Here is a 15,733-nt window from a genome sequence, read left to right as displayed (position 1 = left end):
TCTTTTAAACTATTATTTGTTTACAAAAATAAATGTTTTATAATATATATTTTTTAAATTGTCAAAATTTTGAAAGTTTATTATAAATTATAGATTTTATTAGTATATTCTTATATTTTAATTTAAAATTATGTATTTTTATGTAAATGTAATTTTGTGTATCTGTTTTTATTCTAATATAATCTTTTAAAGCAGTTTTTACGATTTAGTTTTTAAACATAAAGACTTTCAACAATAATTGTGTTTTTAATGAAATTATTAATAATCATCAAAGTTAATAAAACTAATTATGAAATAAACATACAAGAAGTTTCTAGTTACTAAACACAAACATGCAAACAAAGTAACTCGCGGATGAACAAGCACCGCACCTGAAGTCACGACAGGAAACAAACATATATATATATATATATATATATATATATATATATATATATATATATATATATATATATACTCTTGAGTACTTAATAGAAGTGGCTGGGGCGGATGTTTATAAATTGATTTTTAGAAAAATTTTCCATCCACTCTAAGCTCATTAAGGCCCACCCCCTTCCCACCCCCCCACCCCCTCTTTCCCTCCCCACTCCTCCTTCCCGTTTATTAATTTTTACTTGTTATCAACAAAAAAATTATTTCTCAAAACTAAAAAAAAATTTGAGTGAAAATCGGCCTTACGAATTAAAAAACATACTAGTAACTAATAAATATTGAAACTTTCAGACTAAAATTACCACCCACCCTTTAATTACCACTCACCCACCCCCTTGTATTAAGGACTAGAGAGTAACTGACGATATTGTTTTGTCCTATAGGATTCTACAGTAATGAAGATTTTATGGGACTAAATCTAAGCAATAAAACTAGAAAACTGTTTTGTGCACAAACTACAGAGTAGTGGGCAAACAGCAATGACGCATCCCATAAGGAGAGAGCTCAACAAAACTACAAGTTAAGGAGCTATATCCAACATTAGACAATATTGTTTCACAACACAAACATAATTACATACATAAAATGACTTATGAGTGGATCATCACTGCGCCAGAGGTCGAGACAGAACACAAACATTCATGAACGAAACAAAAGCATACGCAACAAAACACAAACATAATTATATACATAAAGTGACTAATGAGTAAAAAATTTTAAAATAAAATGTTTATCTGTCTGATTCAGATGTAGAACTAAAATCGTTACTGTAGCAGCTTTCTTCGCTACTATAATCAGTGACATTGCTAGCATTAGCTGAATCAAGACGATAAACTCTTCGCTTACTTAAGTAGATATCCACAGCGCAACTCAAAATATCTTCTTGTTTTTGGTAAGTGAAATTCTGGTCATTCCCTGTTATGATTATGAGTCTTCCATTGTTGAATGGTTTATCTTTAAACGCCAGTCAGTCAGTTTTACAGTCAAAATACTGAAAATGTGTTCGACAGCAGAATTTAAAACCAGAAATAGACATCATAAGTTCAACTAGAATACAAAAGTTTGGAAACTTGATTTTTTAATAAAGAAAAAATTTCTGCCACATTTCCAGTTGTGTGAGTGCAATGGTGTACTGAGTATTTATTACTAGTTTTGCAGCTTTCCATTCCGGAAGAACCATATCAAAATCTATTCCTGCAATCTCTAGAAGGTAAAAGAGTTCCTTTAGTAATAGAGAGATGCTGGCATCACCATACATGCTGTCTGCTGGCTTTAATTGTGGATCTAACCAATCCATTGATTCGAATATGGGATTTAACAGCGAGCTAAATCTATCATTTATCAATGGCAAAATGATGTTGATTGCTGATTTTCTTAATTTAATGGCAGAACTAAGATATTCCAAGTTAAGATTAGCCATGTTGGAAGTAAGTTTTAGTAAAGATTAGTTGTACCATCTTTTTCATTGATTCTAAACTTTAATAAATATGAATCAATAATATCATCGATACCTTCATTGCTTAATTTGTCTAAGCTAGCCTTAGTTACATCCACTGCTGGTTTTAATTCATTCACTATTAACATTTTCTTTTCGAAAACAAATGATAACAGATGATTTTTCCAAAATATCCAAATAACTACAAACTATACATAATAACCTGTATTCATGCAACCGTTTGCATATCCCAGAAATCTTAGCATGCATATCTGCTTTGGTGTCGCAATCCGCAAGAGCGTTTTTGAAACCCACAATAAGCAAAGGCCAGTAATGTAATAGTCTTGTAAAGCCACATCTTCTGTGACTTATAAAGTACTTTTCCCAATATTTTAGGCAAGGTGTAGTATGTAATATTCTAAGCCTCGGCAGCTTTTTTCACTACGCTTTTTAATTTGCCAGATTTGCGAAATAAACTAAAAATAAAAATATAAAAGCGTTCACACTCTTTATACTGCGATATATCTTTTACAGCATTTTTTTATAGCTAATTCTAAATGATGGTTTACGCAGTGAATTTTAATCAGCCACACTCTATTGTTTTTTATTTGTGTTAACACTCCATTATAAATTCCAAAATTGACACTTGCTCCATCAGCTGTCGCGATGACAAGTTTGGATTTGTAAGCTGCTGCAGTTAAAGGAATATTATCTGATTCATTAAAAATGCTGTCAATAACATTTTAAATGGTATTAGCCCCCATACCACCCAAATTGTTCATATCAAGTAAAAATACAACAAAGTAAGCTTGGGTCCCTTCGTGTTCAACGTGCACAAGAATCAACTCATTCTTGTCCTTCTTTTTTCTGGCCTGTGAGCCATCGGAGAGAATGGAGAAAAAACTTATCATTGATGATTTTAGCAACTTTTTCTTTTACAGCACTGGCAATGCAGGAGATATATTCACAAGCTAAAAAAAGAAATTTGAATAAAAAATTTATAAAAAAACTTTTAAAAAACAACATTTTAAAAATGGATTAAAAATTAAATAATAAACAATTTCAATTGACCCAAGGATTTTGTGTACATTCACAACCTGAAATATCCATTCAAGTCAATGACTAAAAATATTGGGCGCCAATAGGAGCAAGTTGTACTTAGTTGCCCAACATTTTCAGTCATTGACTTAAATGTATATTTCAGGTTGTGTATGTACACAAAGTCCTTGGATCTTGTGAAATAGTTTATTTTTGCTTTTATAGTCTATTTTTAAAATGTTGTTTTTAAAAAGTTTTTTTATATATTTTTTTATTATCATTCAACAGCGATTCTATTTATTTACACTAAACTAAAGCTCTAAAAGTTTGTTGTTTGTTGTTTTAATTACTTTTCTTAACGATTTCTTTTATATATGCTAAGGGATCGTCCATAAATTACGTAACGCGAAATTAAATTATAGATAAAAACAAAGGATTTAAATTTTTCTCTCACAGTGTCATTAATTAAATTAGTATATAAACAACCTTTAAACTCCTGCAAAAATTGCTACGCCAAAGAGCAAAATGATCTCCTACTTATATTTAAAAAAAAAGTTTTGCATTGCGTAATTTATGGGCGATCCCTAAACTAATGCCTGTTTAGCGTTGTTGTTTTAGTTACTTTTTTAAACGATTTCTTTTATTATTATGCTGACCTTGTGTTTGTTTTGCATGGACACATAAAAGAGTACCCATTTTCAATTTGTACCGCCAACCAATGACATTGTCCTTTAAAATCAACCTTTATTATCATAAAAAAATATGATTAAAATTAAGTAATTCAATAAAAAGTCGGTTCTCTTCGCAATGTAATAACTTATAAGATAAATTCATGGCACATTATATAATACTTTATACATAATACTTTTAATGAAGCATAGCAAATAACTATATTCATAAGTAACAATTATGGTAAAATTATTTCCTGGACTGACAAATCAAAAAGTAAATTTTACCTGATGTTTTGTCACCAAACAAAGTTCCCTCAATAAACAAATAATTCTTTATAACGCTCCTTTAACTAAATCTTTTAATATAGCTGTTTTGTGCCTAGCACACCATATTTTAACAACTTATCCATATACTTCCGTGTACCCGATAACTGATTCTTTCCCCCAAGAAAGAAAAGTTTTTAAGTTCTTAGATATTGGTTTACTAACTGTAACTAATTTTGCAGTTTGCTACGAACTCATTATACCTAAACTTAATGTTACTTTTTATTAAATTAAAAACTTTTTATCAAATTAAAAAGCCACTCACTTAACATCATCAGCAGTATTGTGAAGCAGTTCCGCTTCCTCTTTATAAAGTATTTTAACCTTTTTAGTTAATTTTTATCTAGTTAATTTAATTTCTAAAGTAACTCAATGATTTAATTATTTCATTTGTTCATCTTACTAAGAAGAATTGTTTCAAATATGTTAAGCTTTTTAAACTACGCGAAGCATAAAATAGTTATTAAAAAAAATTTTCTTTAATTATTTATAAAATAATTTAGCTCAAATAAAACTAAAACTAGGGTTAGTTTTGTTAGAATCTTGTTGGAGTTTTTGGGGCCTGTGACTATTTTTATTATGAAGGCCTTTTTTATGTGCCACAGCATAAAAATGACTAAAAAAAAAGTCTTCTTGAATATTTTGGGGCCCCTAACATTGCGGGGCCCAGGGCTATAGCCCCCTCTAACCCCAACCCTCCTTAATTCAGCTCTGGAAATAAGACACGAGTATATAAATAAAAATTATATTATACTCTTGATAAATAAAAGAACATTTCTTTCTTTATTAAGCAATCATAAGATGTTACTTTATATAAAAAATGTTGCTTAATTTTATAAAAAAATTATAAAAGAATGTTTCGAAAATATTTATTCTAAACCTAAATTATTTTGCTTTAAGTTTTTTCGTGTTAAAAGTTTTTTTTTTTTGTGATTGTCTCTCATCCAGTAATTTTTTTTTGTAAAGTTCTCTGAGTTGTACTTTAGAAAACTTTTTACTTCATAACTACTTTTAAGTAGAAAAAGTCTTGTAATAAGGCTAAAAAATAATTAAACTATTATTGTTGAAAGTTTTAAGTTGCACTTATTGTAGCATTCTTCCAATTACATTTTTTAAATTATTCTCTTTAGTATAGATTTTGAAAAAAAAAAAAAACTTTTATATTTTTTACTTAGTTTAACATTTTTACTTAGTTACCGTGTTTTTTGTTTAATGGGAGATGGTGAGAGTGCAGAAGGAAGCGTTATAGAAGCAGCTAACTTTTCTTCATTTTATAAACTGGATAATTTGGTAGCTATTATTGATGTAAATCGTTTGGGTCAAAGTGACCCTACATCAATTCAACATGATTTAAATTATTATCAAAGGATGTGGGAAGGACATGGGTAAGTTAATTTTGTTTTGTTTTTTATGTTGTAATGCTTTGTAAATACTTAATGTTTAAGATTTAAATTCCAAATTTATATATTTTCTATAAGTATTAAATATTTTCACATTAAAGTTGTGATGTTGCCATTAGATATTGACTACCTAGGTTAATTTTTAAAGGTTATCATATGTAAAAAATATATTTTTATACACATAAAAATGACAAGTTATTTAGAACATTTTTTATGTTCCAGTTGCTATATATTAAATGGTTTAAAAGCTAGTGTTTGAATATTGACAGTGAATTATAACAATTTTATAACAGTTATTGACAGCGAGTTATAGCAAGTTGTAACTGTTGCTTTACTATTTTTATCATTAATCAAACAAGTATAATTTTTTTATATTTGTAAAATTTATCTAGTTGGAATTCTATAATTGTTGATGGTCATGATATTGAAGCTATATGCCAAGCTTTTTATGATGCTGAACATTTTAAGGGAAAGCCTACTATCTTGCTTGCCAAGACATATAAAGGTGATTGTTTATGATGTAAAAAAATTTAATTGTTTTCAAAAGTTTTGTATAATTAAAAGTGAGTAATTGATTTTATTATATATTTTATTATTTTATTTAAACCATTTATGTTTTTTTATTCTTTAACTAAGACTGTTTACAGTATATTTTTTTATTTTTTTAAAAAAAAAAGGTAAAGGAATTCCTGGAGTTGAAGATCAAATGAACTGGCACGGAAAACCAATTGGTGATAAAACAGTTGAAGCTATTTCTGCAATAGAGAGTCAAATGGTTAATAAAAATATTAGTGGCGAAAATATAAATCATCAAATAGTTATTGACGATGCAAAAGAGGTTGATATACAACCAATATATTTATCAGAGCTGCCTACCTATAAACCAACTGATAAGGTATTGTAATAATATTGTTGTTTTAATCCTGATAAAGAATTTTTATTGAAGTATTGTTTAAGTATTATTTTTGTTTAAAAAAAATTAATTAGATTGCTACAAGAGAGGCGTATGGATTGGCTCTTGCAAAACTTGGAAGATCGTCAGAAAGAGTTGTAGCAATGGATGGTGACACTAAAAATTCAACTTTTGCTATAACATTTCAAAAAGAATTTCCAGGTATTTTTTTGATTAGTGAAAACATTGTTCCTCAAAATTTGTAAAGAAGTTCAAAGTTTGATTACCACTGATTCCCGAACTGGTACTTGTATCCGTACTTGTACTGCGCTCAACTTTTTTCTCCACACAACTGTCTTGTTTGTCAAGACAGTTTTGGAGTTAAAAGGTTGAGACTTTTAAAAGGTTGAGACAACAGTTAAAAAAATAAAAGGAGTACCCTTTTCAAAAGTAGTGGCCTCCTTCAGTCTTGAGGAGGTGAATACAGTATTAAAAATGTATATAGTTTTTTACTTAAATTTTTTTTTATTAGAGCGATTCATTGAATGTTTTATTGCTGAGCAGAATTTAGTAGGAGTTGGAATAGGATGTGCATCACGTGATCGCACTGTTGCTTTTGCAAGTACTTTTGCTGCATTTTTTTCTCGTGCCTATGATCAAATTAGAATGGGTGGAATTTCTCAAACTAAGTTAAAAATGGTTGGATCTCATGTTGGTGTATCAATAGGTAAGATATCAAATGCTTTACGATTTAAATGTTGTTATGTTTAAATTTTTTAGTCATGTTGTATTTGTTACTCAGATTTTAGTACTATGTATAAACTTTGGTTTTGCTATAAGAGGTTTATTATATGTGCATTTGGGTTATAACTTTCCTTAGCCACATCATATAAAAGTATTTTTCAAGTAGTATAAATATTTTCTTTCATTTGAATTAACATAAAAAAAAAAAAAAACTGCTAGCAGATTTTTCTACCACACTTGTTATAAGAGTTTTTCAACTCTTTTCAGTGTTTGATGGATATATCAGTATTTTATTTTAACTTATTTTTATTACTGTTCTTTTTTTTTTAATTGTTCACAATATATGGCACAATAAACAACTTAAAAAATCTTTGAAATTTTTTTTTGCAGTAATAGAGAATTTAATTTTTAAATCTACACTTTTTGTTGTCGTTGTTGTTGTTGTTGTTATGTTTGAGGCAAGAAATCTGCTTTCCTTGAACCCCAATAAAAAAATATGAAATGCTAGCAAAACAACAAAGGTTTATTTCAAAGAGAAAAAAACAATTTATTGCTAAAGTATAGTTAGAATAAATATATAGATGCTAAAAATAGACAAAACACTTTAGTCACATATAAAGTAATATCCATAAATCTCATTAAATGCTAATGAATGACATGAAATAAGTAGGGTTCCTAAATTTACAGACTTTTTCATTTATATGTGATTCTGTAAATAAAAATTCAAATATCAGTAATGTATTTCAATTTCGGTATTTTTAAATCTTATAATATTTTAATATCAAATTATCAAATGCTGCTGCTGCCGTTACTCATTCGTGTGTTTTTGCACAGAACTCACAGAGGCCAAAAAAGAAAAAGTCTCTGCACTTTTTGTATAAGAAAATGTGAACGAAGTGTATGCAAATATCTAACTTATGTAAACTTTAAATATGTAATGTTTAAACATATATCAAGTTTTATAGTTTTACTTTTATTTGAAACTGCATTGCTGCAACATCTTATTTTGACTTATAGCATTTGCCAATTTATAAAGTTTTTTGTTTATTAAGTAGTGTTAAAACATTCTTCAAACAGTAATCACTTCCTCGTGATTTTTTTTTTTTTTTTTTTTTTAAATAAGAGGTAAAACATTTTTGAAATTCTAAAGATAATTTTAAAAATTTCTTTAATTTTGATTTATAGCATTTATTTGCCATTTTATAAAGTTATTCTGTCTTATGTTTATTAACTAGTGTTAAAATTGGCAGATTAGTGTGCTTTAGTGGTCGATGTGGTTAGTTACTGGAAGCTGAGCTTCCAAAGTACAACACGAGGGATCAAATCCTGTCGCTTGTACATTAATTTTTTTTTAAATTTAGTCTTTGCCAATTTTCTAAATTACTAGATATTTTCTACCAATAAAAAAATAGTAAAAATTATTGAAATAAAAGAGCTATATTAAACTAAGTATAGAAATGGTCGATGTGGAATAAATTAACCATGTCTTGTTTTATACAGTTCACGGTAAGTTCTTCCACATAATTTTAAGTCTGATTCCAAATGTTTTTTAAATTTTTTATACCGATTATAATTGAATTGCTTTTTGTTAAAAGGGTGTAATTCAAGTATTTTGTCAAAATGAGTTTGATATGGTTTTTATTGTTTGAAATAGACTCAATGATGAAGTGTTAGCAGGAAGTTTCTAACTGTATCCATAATGACACAATAAACTAGTAAATGTCTATAGTTTCTGCTAAAGAAGCGCAAGTCAATTAAGTTTTTTTTTTTTTTTGAAAAGTTTGTGTTTTGTGACTTACACCCTTTCAACAAATACCGATTCAGTTAATCAACACATTTCAAGCAGGTATTTTAAATTATATTTAGTAATATTATTAATACCCATTTCAGGTATTTATATTTACATTATGCGGTAATGGTGTAGTGGTAGAATGCTCGCTTCATATGCGAGAGGTTCCGAGTTCGATCCCCACCACGTCCCTGGTAATACCGCGCTCAACTTGTTTCTCCGCGCAGTGGCCTTGTTCGTCAAGGTTCGTGTTTTGGAGTTATGGAGTTGAGAGAGGGTTATAACCACAATAAAGTAGCCTCCCCGTCTGTAGTGGCCTTCTGGGCCTTGGGGAAATAAATTAACAAAAAAAAAAAAAAAAAAAATTCAAATCACTGATAAATTTGGTTTGTGCAACAACCACCATTACAAGCAATTTTTTTTTTTATAAGTTATTTTTTTATTCATAACTTTAAAAATAATTAAAATAAGGAATTAAAAATAATTAAACTATTTGAATATGCTTTCCTCATATATTTCATTGTCAAAAAACTCTTAATTTCTTTTTTATTACTTTTAGAGTTTTAGTAATCTTTTCTTTTATTTCTGACATATAATCTGAGTCATGTTTGTTTTTGTCTAATAAGAATATAAATTTTTCACTTCTTAGAAAAAGCAGTGTTTGGTTAAATAGTTATGAAGTCATTGTTTAAATCCAAATTCGATTCATTCGCATGTTTCTGACCACTATCAAAGTATTATATCTCAAAAACAAAACAATATTTCACCTATACTTAATCTCATTTAACATTTGCTTTGTCAACTCTGCACAACGCAGCAATGCAATCCACCATTGAACTAAACATTTCTGCAAACTTGTTTAATAAACAAAGTTAATAAAATTTGCAATGTTTCTAACATACAATGTTATCAACAAAAACAGAAATACTAAAAAATCCTAATAACTTTTTAACTTGTAATTAAATTATTGTATGTTCACTCTGTCCAAAACCCAATTACAGTATTTCATGCCCATCTTACTTAAAACTTAATTAAAGTATTCTATATCCTCCTTATTCAACTTTTAATTACGAATTTCAAGTATACTTTATTTGAAATACAAATATTTAATGTTTTCATATAACATTATTAATAAAAGTGTTTTTTTTTCTGTACAAAAAAACTAGTAAATTACTGGTAAAATATTGTAATTAATTGTAAATTATTGTAATTTAAAAGTAAACTAATGTAACTTAACTGTAAATTTTTGTAATTTAACAGTAAATTTTTGTAATTTAATGGTAAATTTACCGGAACAAAAATCAGCTATTTGCCGGTAAACTGGTAATACAATCCCTAAAAACAAGCATTACTTACCAAAAGCAAAAATTAAAAAATCATTTATAAAATATAATAAAACATAAGATAATATGGGGTGTAAAAAAAACAAAACTTTTTTACAAAATACTTTAGTACAAACATAATTTGTGTAGTGGCTGGTAATAATAGATGCAATTCTGGTAAACTCAGAATCGCATCTATTATTACTTTCAAAAAAGTTCAACACTAGTATATCTTGTTGTTAGAAATGTGCTGGAACCAGTTTACGCTGAGTCCCCAATTCCGTGTACCCGGAAAAAAAAACTCCTCCCCCACATTTTGATATACGCTTTTTCGAGTACTCTCCACCTCCCTAAAAGTACCTACGCTTTTAACTTACCCAACATTTTATGATATTTTTTTAATTTAGTGTCTCCTAACTTTTATAATTGACCCCTGCCCCCAATCTCATATATGCCATTTCTCCCACATCCAAATGGACGATCCCTAACCTGCCGTCTTACGTCGTTAATGCCAAAATCAGCAATAGAGCTTTAAAATTAAAATCAACTTCAAAAAATACTGTTCCGGCTAACTAATTTTTGTTTTATAACTGGTATTATATATAAATTTTTTTTTTTTTTAATTTATTGCTAAATAATTGCTTATGTGCGTTAATTAATCAAAAGTTATGTTTTAGAAAATAAAATATTAAGAGAGACAGAGAATTGCAACAACAACAAAAAAAAACAATAGTAGACCTTGTTGACTGTATTGTGAATAAAATGAAAAAATTTATTTCAAGTAATACCCGTCTATAATGAGTAAATAGGACTTTATGGTATTGACTCCATAACACTCTTAGCTTATATCAAGAAATTTAGTTGAAGTTAAAACTAATAATATTTCGACACAATTCAAAGTACCAATTAAACAAATAGTTAAAGCATTTAAGGCAAATGTTTATTAAAAATTTCTTTCAAGATATCTGGTGTCGGGTACCCAGAAAAATGGCAGATTCCGGGTACCCATGAAAACAGCCGAATTACCAGCTCCAAACCGGGTACCCGGCACATCACTACTTGTCATGTAAACATCATTGCCACCTATACTTTACCTCGCGATATGCAATAAAAAAGGACTTTATGACAAATTCCCAAAACCCTAACCATTCAAATTTGTTAAGCACCAAGATTTTAGAAAAAATATTTAGTGTATAGTAGTTTTTAAAATGTTATTTTTAAAAACTATTAAAGTTGTATGACTAAAAATCTGACATCTTAAAGTAATTATAAATTAAATCTTTAAACTTATAATTCGGCTTGGTATAAAATAAATATCTATGCAAAAATTATTAATACAAATATATGTAACTCAGTAAAGAATTAAAGATGGTGACCTTTTTAGGAAAAAATAACTAATAATGCTTGATCAGCTATTTAAAACAAAAGTTCACCTATGATCTTTGTTTTACTTTATATTGTGATACAGGAACAAAGTAATAAACTTATTTGACATAAAATTTGACTTTTATTAGGTGAAGATGGTCCCTCCCAGATGGCTTTAGAGGATTTAGCTATGTTTCGTGCTATTCCGAATTGTGTTGTGTTTTATCCTTCCGATGGTGTATCTTGTGAACGTGCTGTGGAGCTTGCTGCTAACATTCCCACCATGTGTTACATTAGAACTAGTCGACCAGCAACAGTAAATGTTTACCCAAATGATACTAGTTTCACTGTTGGTCGTGGAAAGGTTAGTAATAAAGGATTTACTATTTTATATCAAAGAATAATATTTGGATAGTTAAATGTTTTGCCATAGTAATACAGTTAATTCTTTGCATAATCCATAGGGTTTATGCAAAGAATTAAATACCATATAATTTTTATAGTATCTATGTAAAAATATTAGCGTTTAGCTACCGGGAAACAAGATTTAAATTCAATCAACCTCAATTAGGTTTTTTAACCTAAGTTTTGCATTCTCTTTAACATCCAGACCAAAATCTTGCATCGAAACACTGCCTAGTTTTTCTCAATAGGTTTTTATCTGTATAAGCTTTTTTTGTGGAATTCTTAAATTTGAATTACATTTGAAAAGGTAATGGACACAATGTTGTAATGGACACAAGCATTACAAGACTTTTTACAAGGAGCGTAATCTACACTGCAAAAAAAAAATTATCATTTACAAAAAGCAATGTTTAAAAGTTTTTTAGGTTTAGAGTGCACTGCTTTATTAGATTTAGGAGCTTTGTGTTAAGCTATCTTAGAGAATGCAGACCTCTAATGAGTTTTACAGCTTTATTACTAAATGGGGTTTTTTAATTTAATGTTAGAATTATACCATCATTCTTCAATTTCATGAGCAATCTTAGAAAAAATCTCTATCAATAAGTTACGTGGATTTTTTTCATTAACTAGTAGTTTGTTTCACTAAAGATCAAGACTTCGCTGCAAACAATCATGCAAGGTTGGAAGTTCAGTTTGGAGAAACATTCTTAGACCATAAGATGGTCTACCCATCTTAGTGGTGATGAATTATCTGGTTTTCTTAACAACTAATAGTGCCATTGTTCCTTTTTGAATCTCTTATATTAGGTACATGACATGAAATTTTAAAATTAATCAAACACTGGATTGTTTTATATTATTAGAAAGGTTTTTAATTCAGTATTTTGGTGAATAAGGGGAAAAATTATCAAAATTGAACAATTCTACAAAAAGTTATGGCATTTTGAGTACCAAATTTTTGATATATGGATTTCTTGAAGAAACTGAGGTTTTTTTAACTTAAAACCTCATAACTTGGTCAATTCTTATCGAAAAACATATAACTTGGTATCAAAAGATAGATCTTACAAAGGCCAATATGTATATACAAAACTCTTTATTATATTGAAAAATGTAGATTTTTTAAAAGAAAATATTATTATTTAATTGAAATTTATAATTTTTATTTGTATTTTTAATATATTCAAACAGAGTACCATCAAATATGGTTTGGATACTTTAGTTGATAAGCCAGAAGTCCTTTTGGCTTCGGGCGCACCCTCTGACCCAATATTAAGATTTACTTAGTATTAACCATGAGCGAGATCTCGTTCTCGTATTTCTTGAGAAATGTGACTTCTCGTGAGAAACGTAAAATAGAAAATTCTCGCGAGAAGTAGAACGAGACTTAAATATTATATTATTTTCCAAATTAAAAATTATTATAATTTACAAAATGCTTGATAATTTTTTAATTAATTAATATTTTGACTCCGTGATTTTAATAAATCTAATTAAAAATTTAATTTGTTTTTGACAAAAAAAAATTAAATTTTTAATTAGATTTTTAATTAGATTTTTTAATTAGATTTTTTTTTTAAATCTAATTAAAAAATTTTAATTAGATTTTAAATATTTTTAATTAGATTTTAAATACAAAAACTTTTTGTATAAAATGGTGCACTTTCGACTTAAATTCATTAGTTTACCAGTGGAATTCAACTTGACACATATTGTTCATATTGAAAAGAAATATTAATGCCTCATTTCAACGATCAAAAATGTCACCAAGAAAAAACAAAATCTGGAGATATTTTCAAAAAACAAGTGACGGTGCTGAATGCAAGACATGCAAAAAGTCTTTGAAAACAAAAGATGGAAACACAAGCAGACTTCATTGTCACCTCGAAAAAAAACACAGCCAAGATTACGTTGAGTATTCTGAAAAAACTGACGACTCTCTTCTTCCTCCTCCTAAGAAGAAACAACGAACCATGGTCGAAATGCTTGAAACAAAGTCCAAATATGACAAAGATAATTCCATTCAAAAACAGTTTGACTCTGCATTGCTGGATTACTTTTCCACTGATCTGGCATCCTTTTCAGCAGTCGAAGGAAGAGGTTTCAAGAAATTGTTTGCCATTGCAAACCCTAAACTGAGCCTTCATCACAGAACAACATATTCAAGAAAGCTTTCAATTTGGTCAAGAGAAGTTCAAACTGGAATGAAGAGCATAATAACGGAGATTACGCTAAATCTAAAAAGTGCTGCATTTACTTCTGATCTTTGGACTTCTAGAGCTCAGGACAGCTACTTCTTGGACTTTTCATGCTATTGACGAATTTCCAGCAAGTTCAACTAAATTAGAGAGAGTTTTTAGCTCAGGTGGAAATGTCGTCCGATCATCCAGACACAACTTACACCCAGAAAAAGTAGAACAAATCATCTTAATCAGAGAAAACATTGTCTTGTTGGAAAAGTTTGGCAAAAAAATTCTGAATTAATTATTTGAAAAAGTTGTTTACATTTGACAAATGTCATTTGTGTCTATTTGTCAAAACCATGTTTACATTTTTTTTTTTACTTGGATTTTAATAAATTTGTTTTCAAAAATTGTTAAATTTCTCCTCTCGTTCTCGGTCTCACGAGAAGTACTAACTTTTCGTCTCGGTCTCGTCTTGGTTTAAAAAAACCTAGTCTCGCTCATGGTTACTTAGTATCTTCATATCTAAATGCATGCAATTTATTATCAAAAGAAAGAAAGGTTTTAAGGATAAACGCGTGAAAAGGGTGTGAGGGGGTATTATTCGGAAGCTCTACATCTCTCACACCTTGGGTTGGGTGGGGTTTTTTGTAATAATAAATAGTATTTATATAAAACACAAATTTTTCTTAAAAAAATCAAACTCAACTATATATAAAAGGATTATATACAAGTATCAACTTAATAAATATATACATACACACTATACATACACCTATCAATAAGTGTATATAGATTCAAGTGAATCTATATAAACTTATTAATAAGTATATTTATAGTTGTTAATAACTATATTCCTGAATCCTCTGCCATCCCTTCTGCCACCAAGAGGTTTGTATAAGGCAGGTCTTTACCTCGATTCTGGGCCCATATGCAGAAGGCCCTTTTTGATTTAGGCCCAAGGTGGCTTTGGTCCCAAACCAAAAATCACCCCTATACAAGTTTATATTAAAAAAAAAAAATTAAATGAGTGTTTGAAAAGATAATGAAAAACAAAAATTAAAACACAGTAAAAAACTTACCAAGGAGGTTTTGGTTTTCACTCTGGGTGCCAGATAGCAGTGATGGCGTGGATAAAGCTGATAAATTTAATTTTTAAAATTTTTAATATGAAATAAGTTCAATAAAAATTATAAAATAGTGTTTATTTAGTATAAAAAATTTTTAAAAAACAAGTTTACAACATTAAGATATACCTACCAAATGCCTCCCTTTTGCGTCTCTTACCTTCTTTAGTGTATCTGTAATAGAAAGTGAGAAATACTTTTTATATTGTCACTTCAAGACAACTTGCACAGCATCAAGACAAGCAGAAGTCATTTTTTTAAGCTGGTTATCAATGAAGCTTATATGAGTGTTAGTGGTTAGCAATGGAGCATATATTGATTTTAAAATGTTAGGGGCAAGAATATTCCCAAAAAATATGTTCTTCTGCAAAACTGAGCAGCTAGATTAGATTTACAATTTGTAATTATTAGCAAAACTTTTTTCACTAACTGAATATCAGATACATGATCAAAGTTGCATCCTCAAATAAAACATAAAACTTTTTCATCCAAGACTCAGTAAGGAGTTTTCCAAACAATGCAAGCACGCACATTTCTTTTATTGTGTCAAGAAGTTCAAATGTTCTTTTATTGTGTCAAGAAGTTCAAATGGCAGTTCAGCTCATT

At 28.6% G+C, this 15,733-nt stretch overlaps 1 protein-coding gene across 1 annotated transcript in view; it reads left to right on the top strand.

Annotated features, from left to right (window-relative positions):
• Positions 1 to 15,733, top strand: part of LOC100211510 (transketolase-like protein 2) — a 36,772-nt gene that overhangs the window by 16,976 nt on the left and 4,063 nt on the right. The window contains exons 5-10 of the mRNA XM_065818595.1: positions 5,094 to 5,285; positions 5,693 to 5,805; positions 5,978 to 6,195; positions 6,288 to 6,414; positions 6,725 to 6,919; positions 11,562 to 11,776. Of these exons, the coding sequence (XP_065674667.1) occupies positions 5,094 to 5,285; positions 5,693 to 5,805; positions 5,978 to 6,195; positions 6,288 to 6,414; positions 6,725 to 6,919; positions 11,562 to 11,776 (1,060 nt within the window). The remainder of the gene's footprint in view (positions 1 to 5,093; positions 5,286 to 5,692; positions 5,806 to 5,977; positions 6,196 to 6,287; positions 6,415 to 6,724; positions 6,920 to 11,561; positions 11,777 to 15,733) is intronic.

The sequence above is a fragment of the Hydra vulgaris genome, chromosome 14, assembly GCF_038396675.1.
Source record: "Hydra vulgaris chromosome 14, alternate assembly HydraT2T_AEP".
Lineage (NCBI taxonomy): Eukaryota > Metazoa > Cnidaria > Hydrozoa > Anthoathecata > Hydridae > Hydra > Hydra vulgaris.
This window is presented reverse-complemented; position numbering and strand designations above follow the sequence as displayed.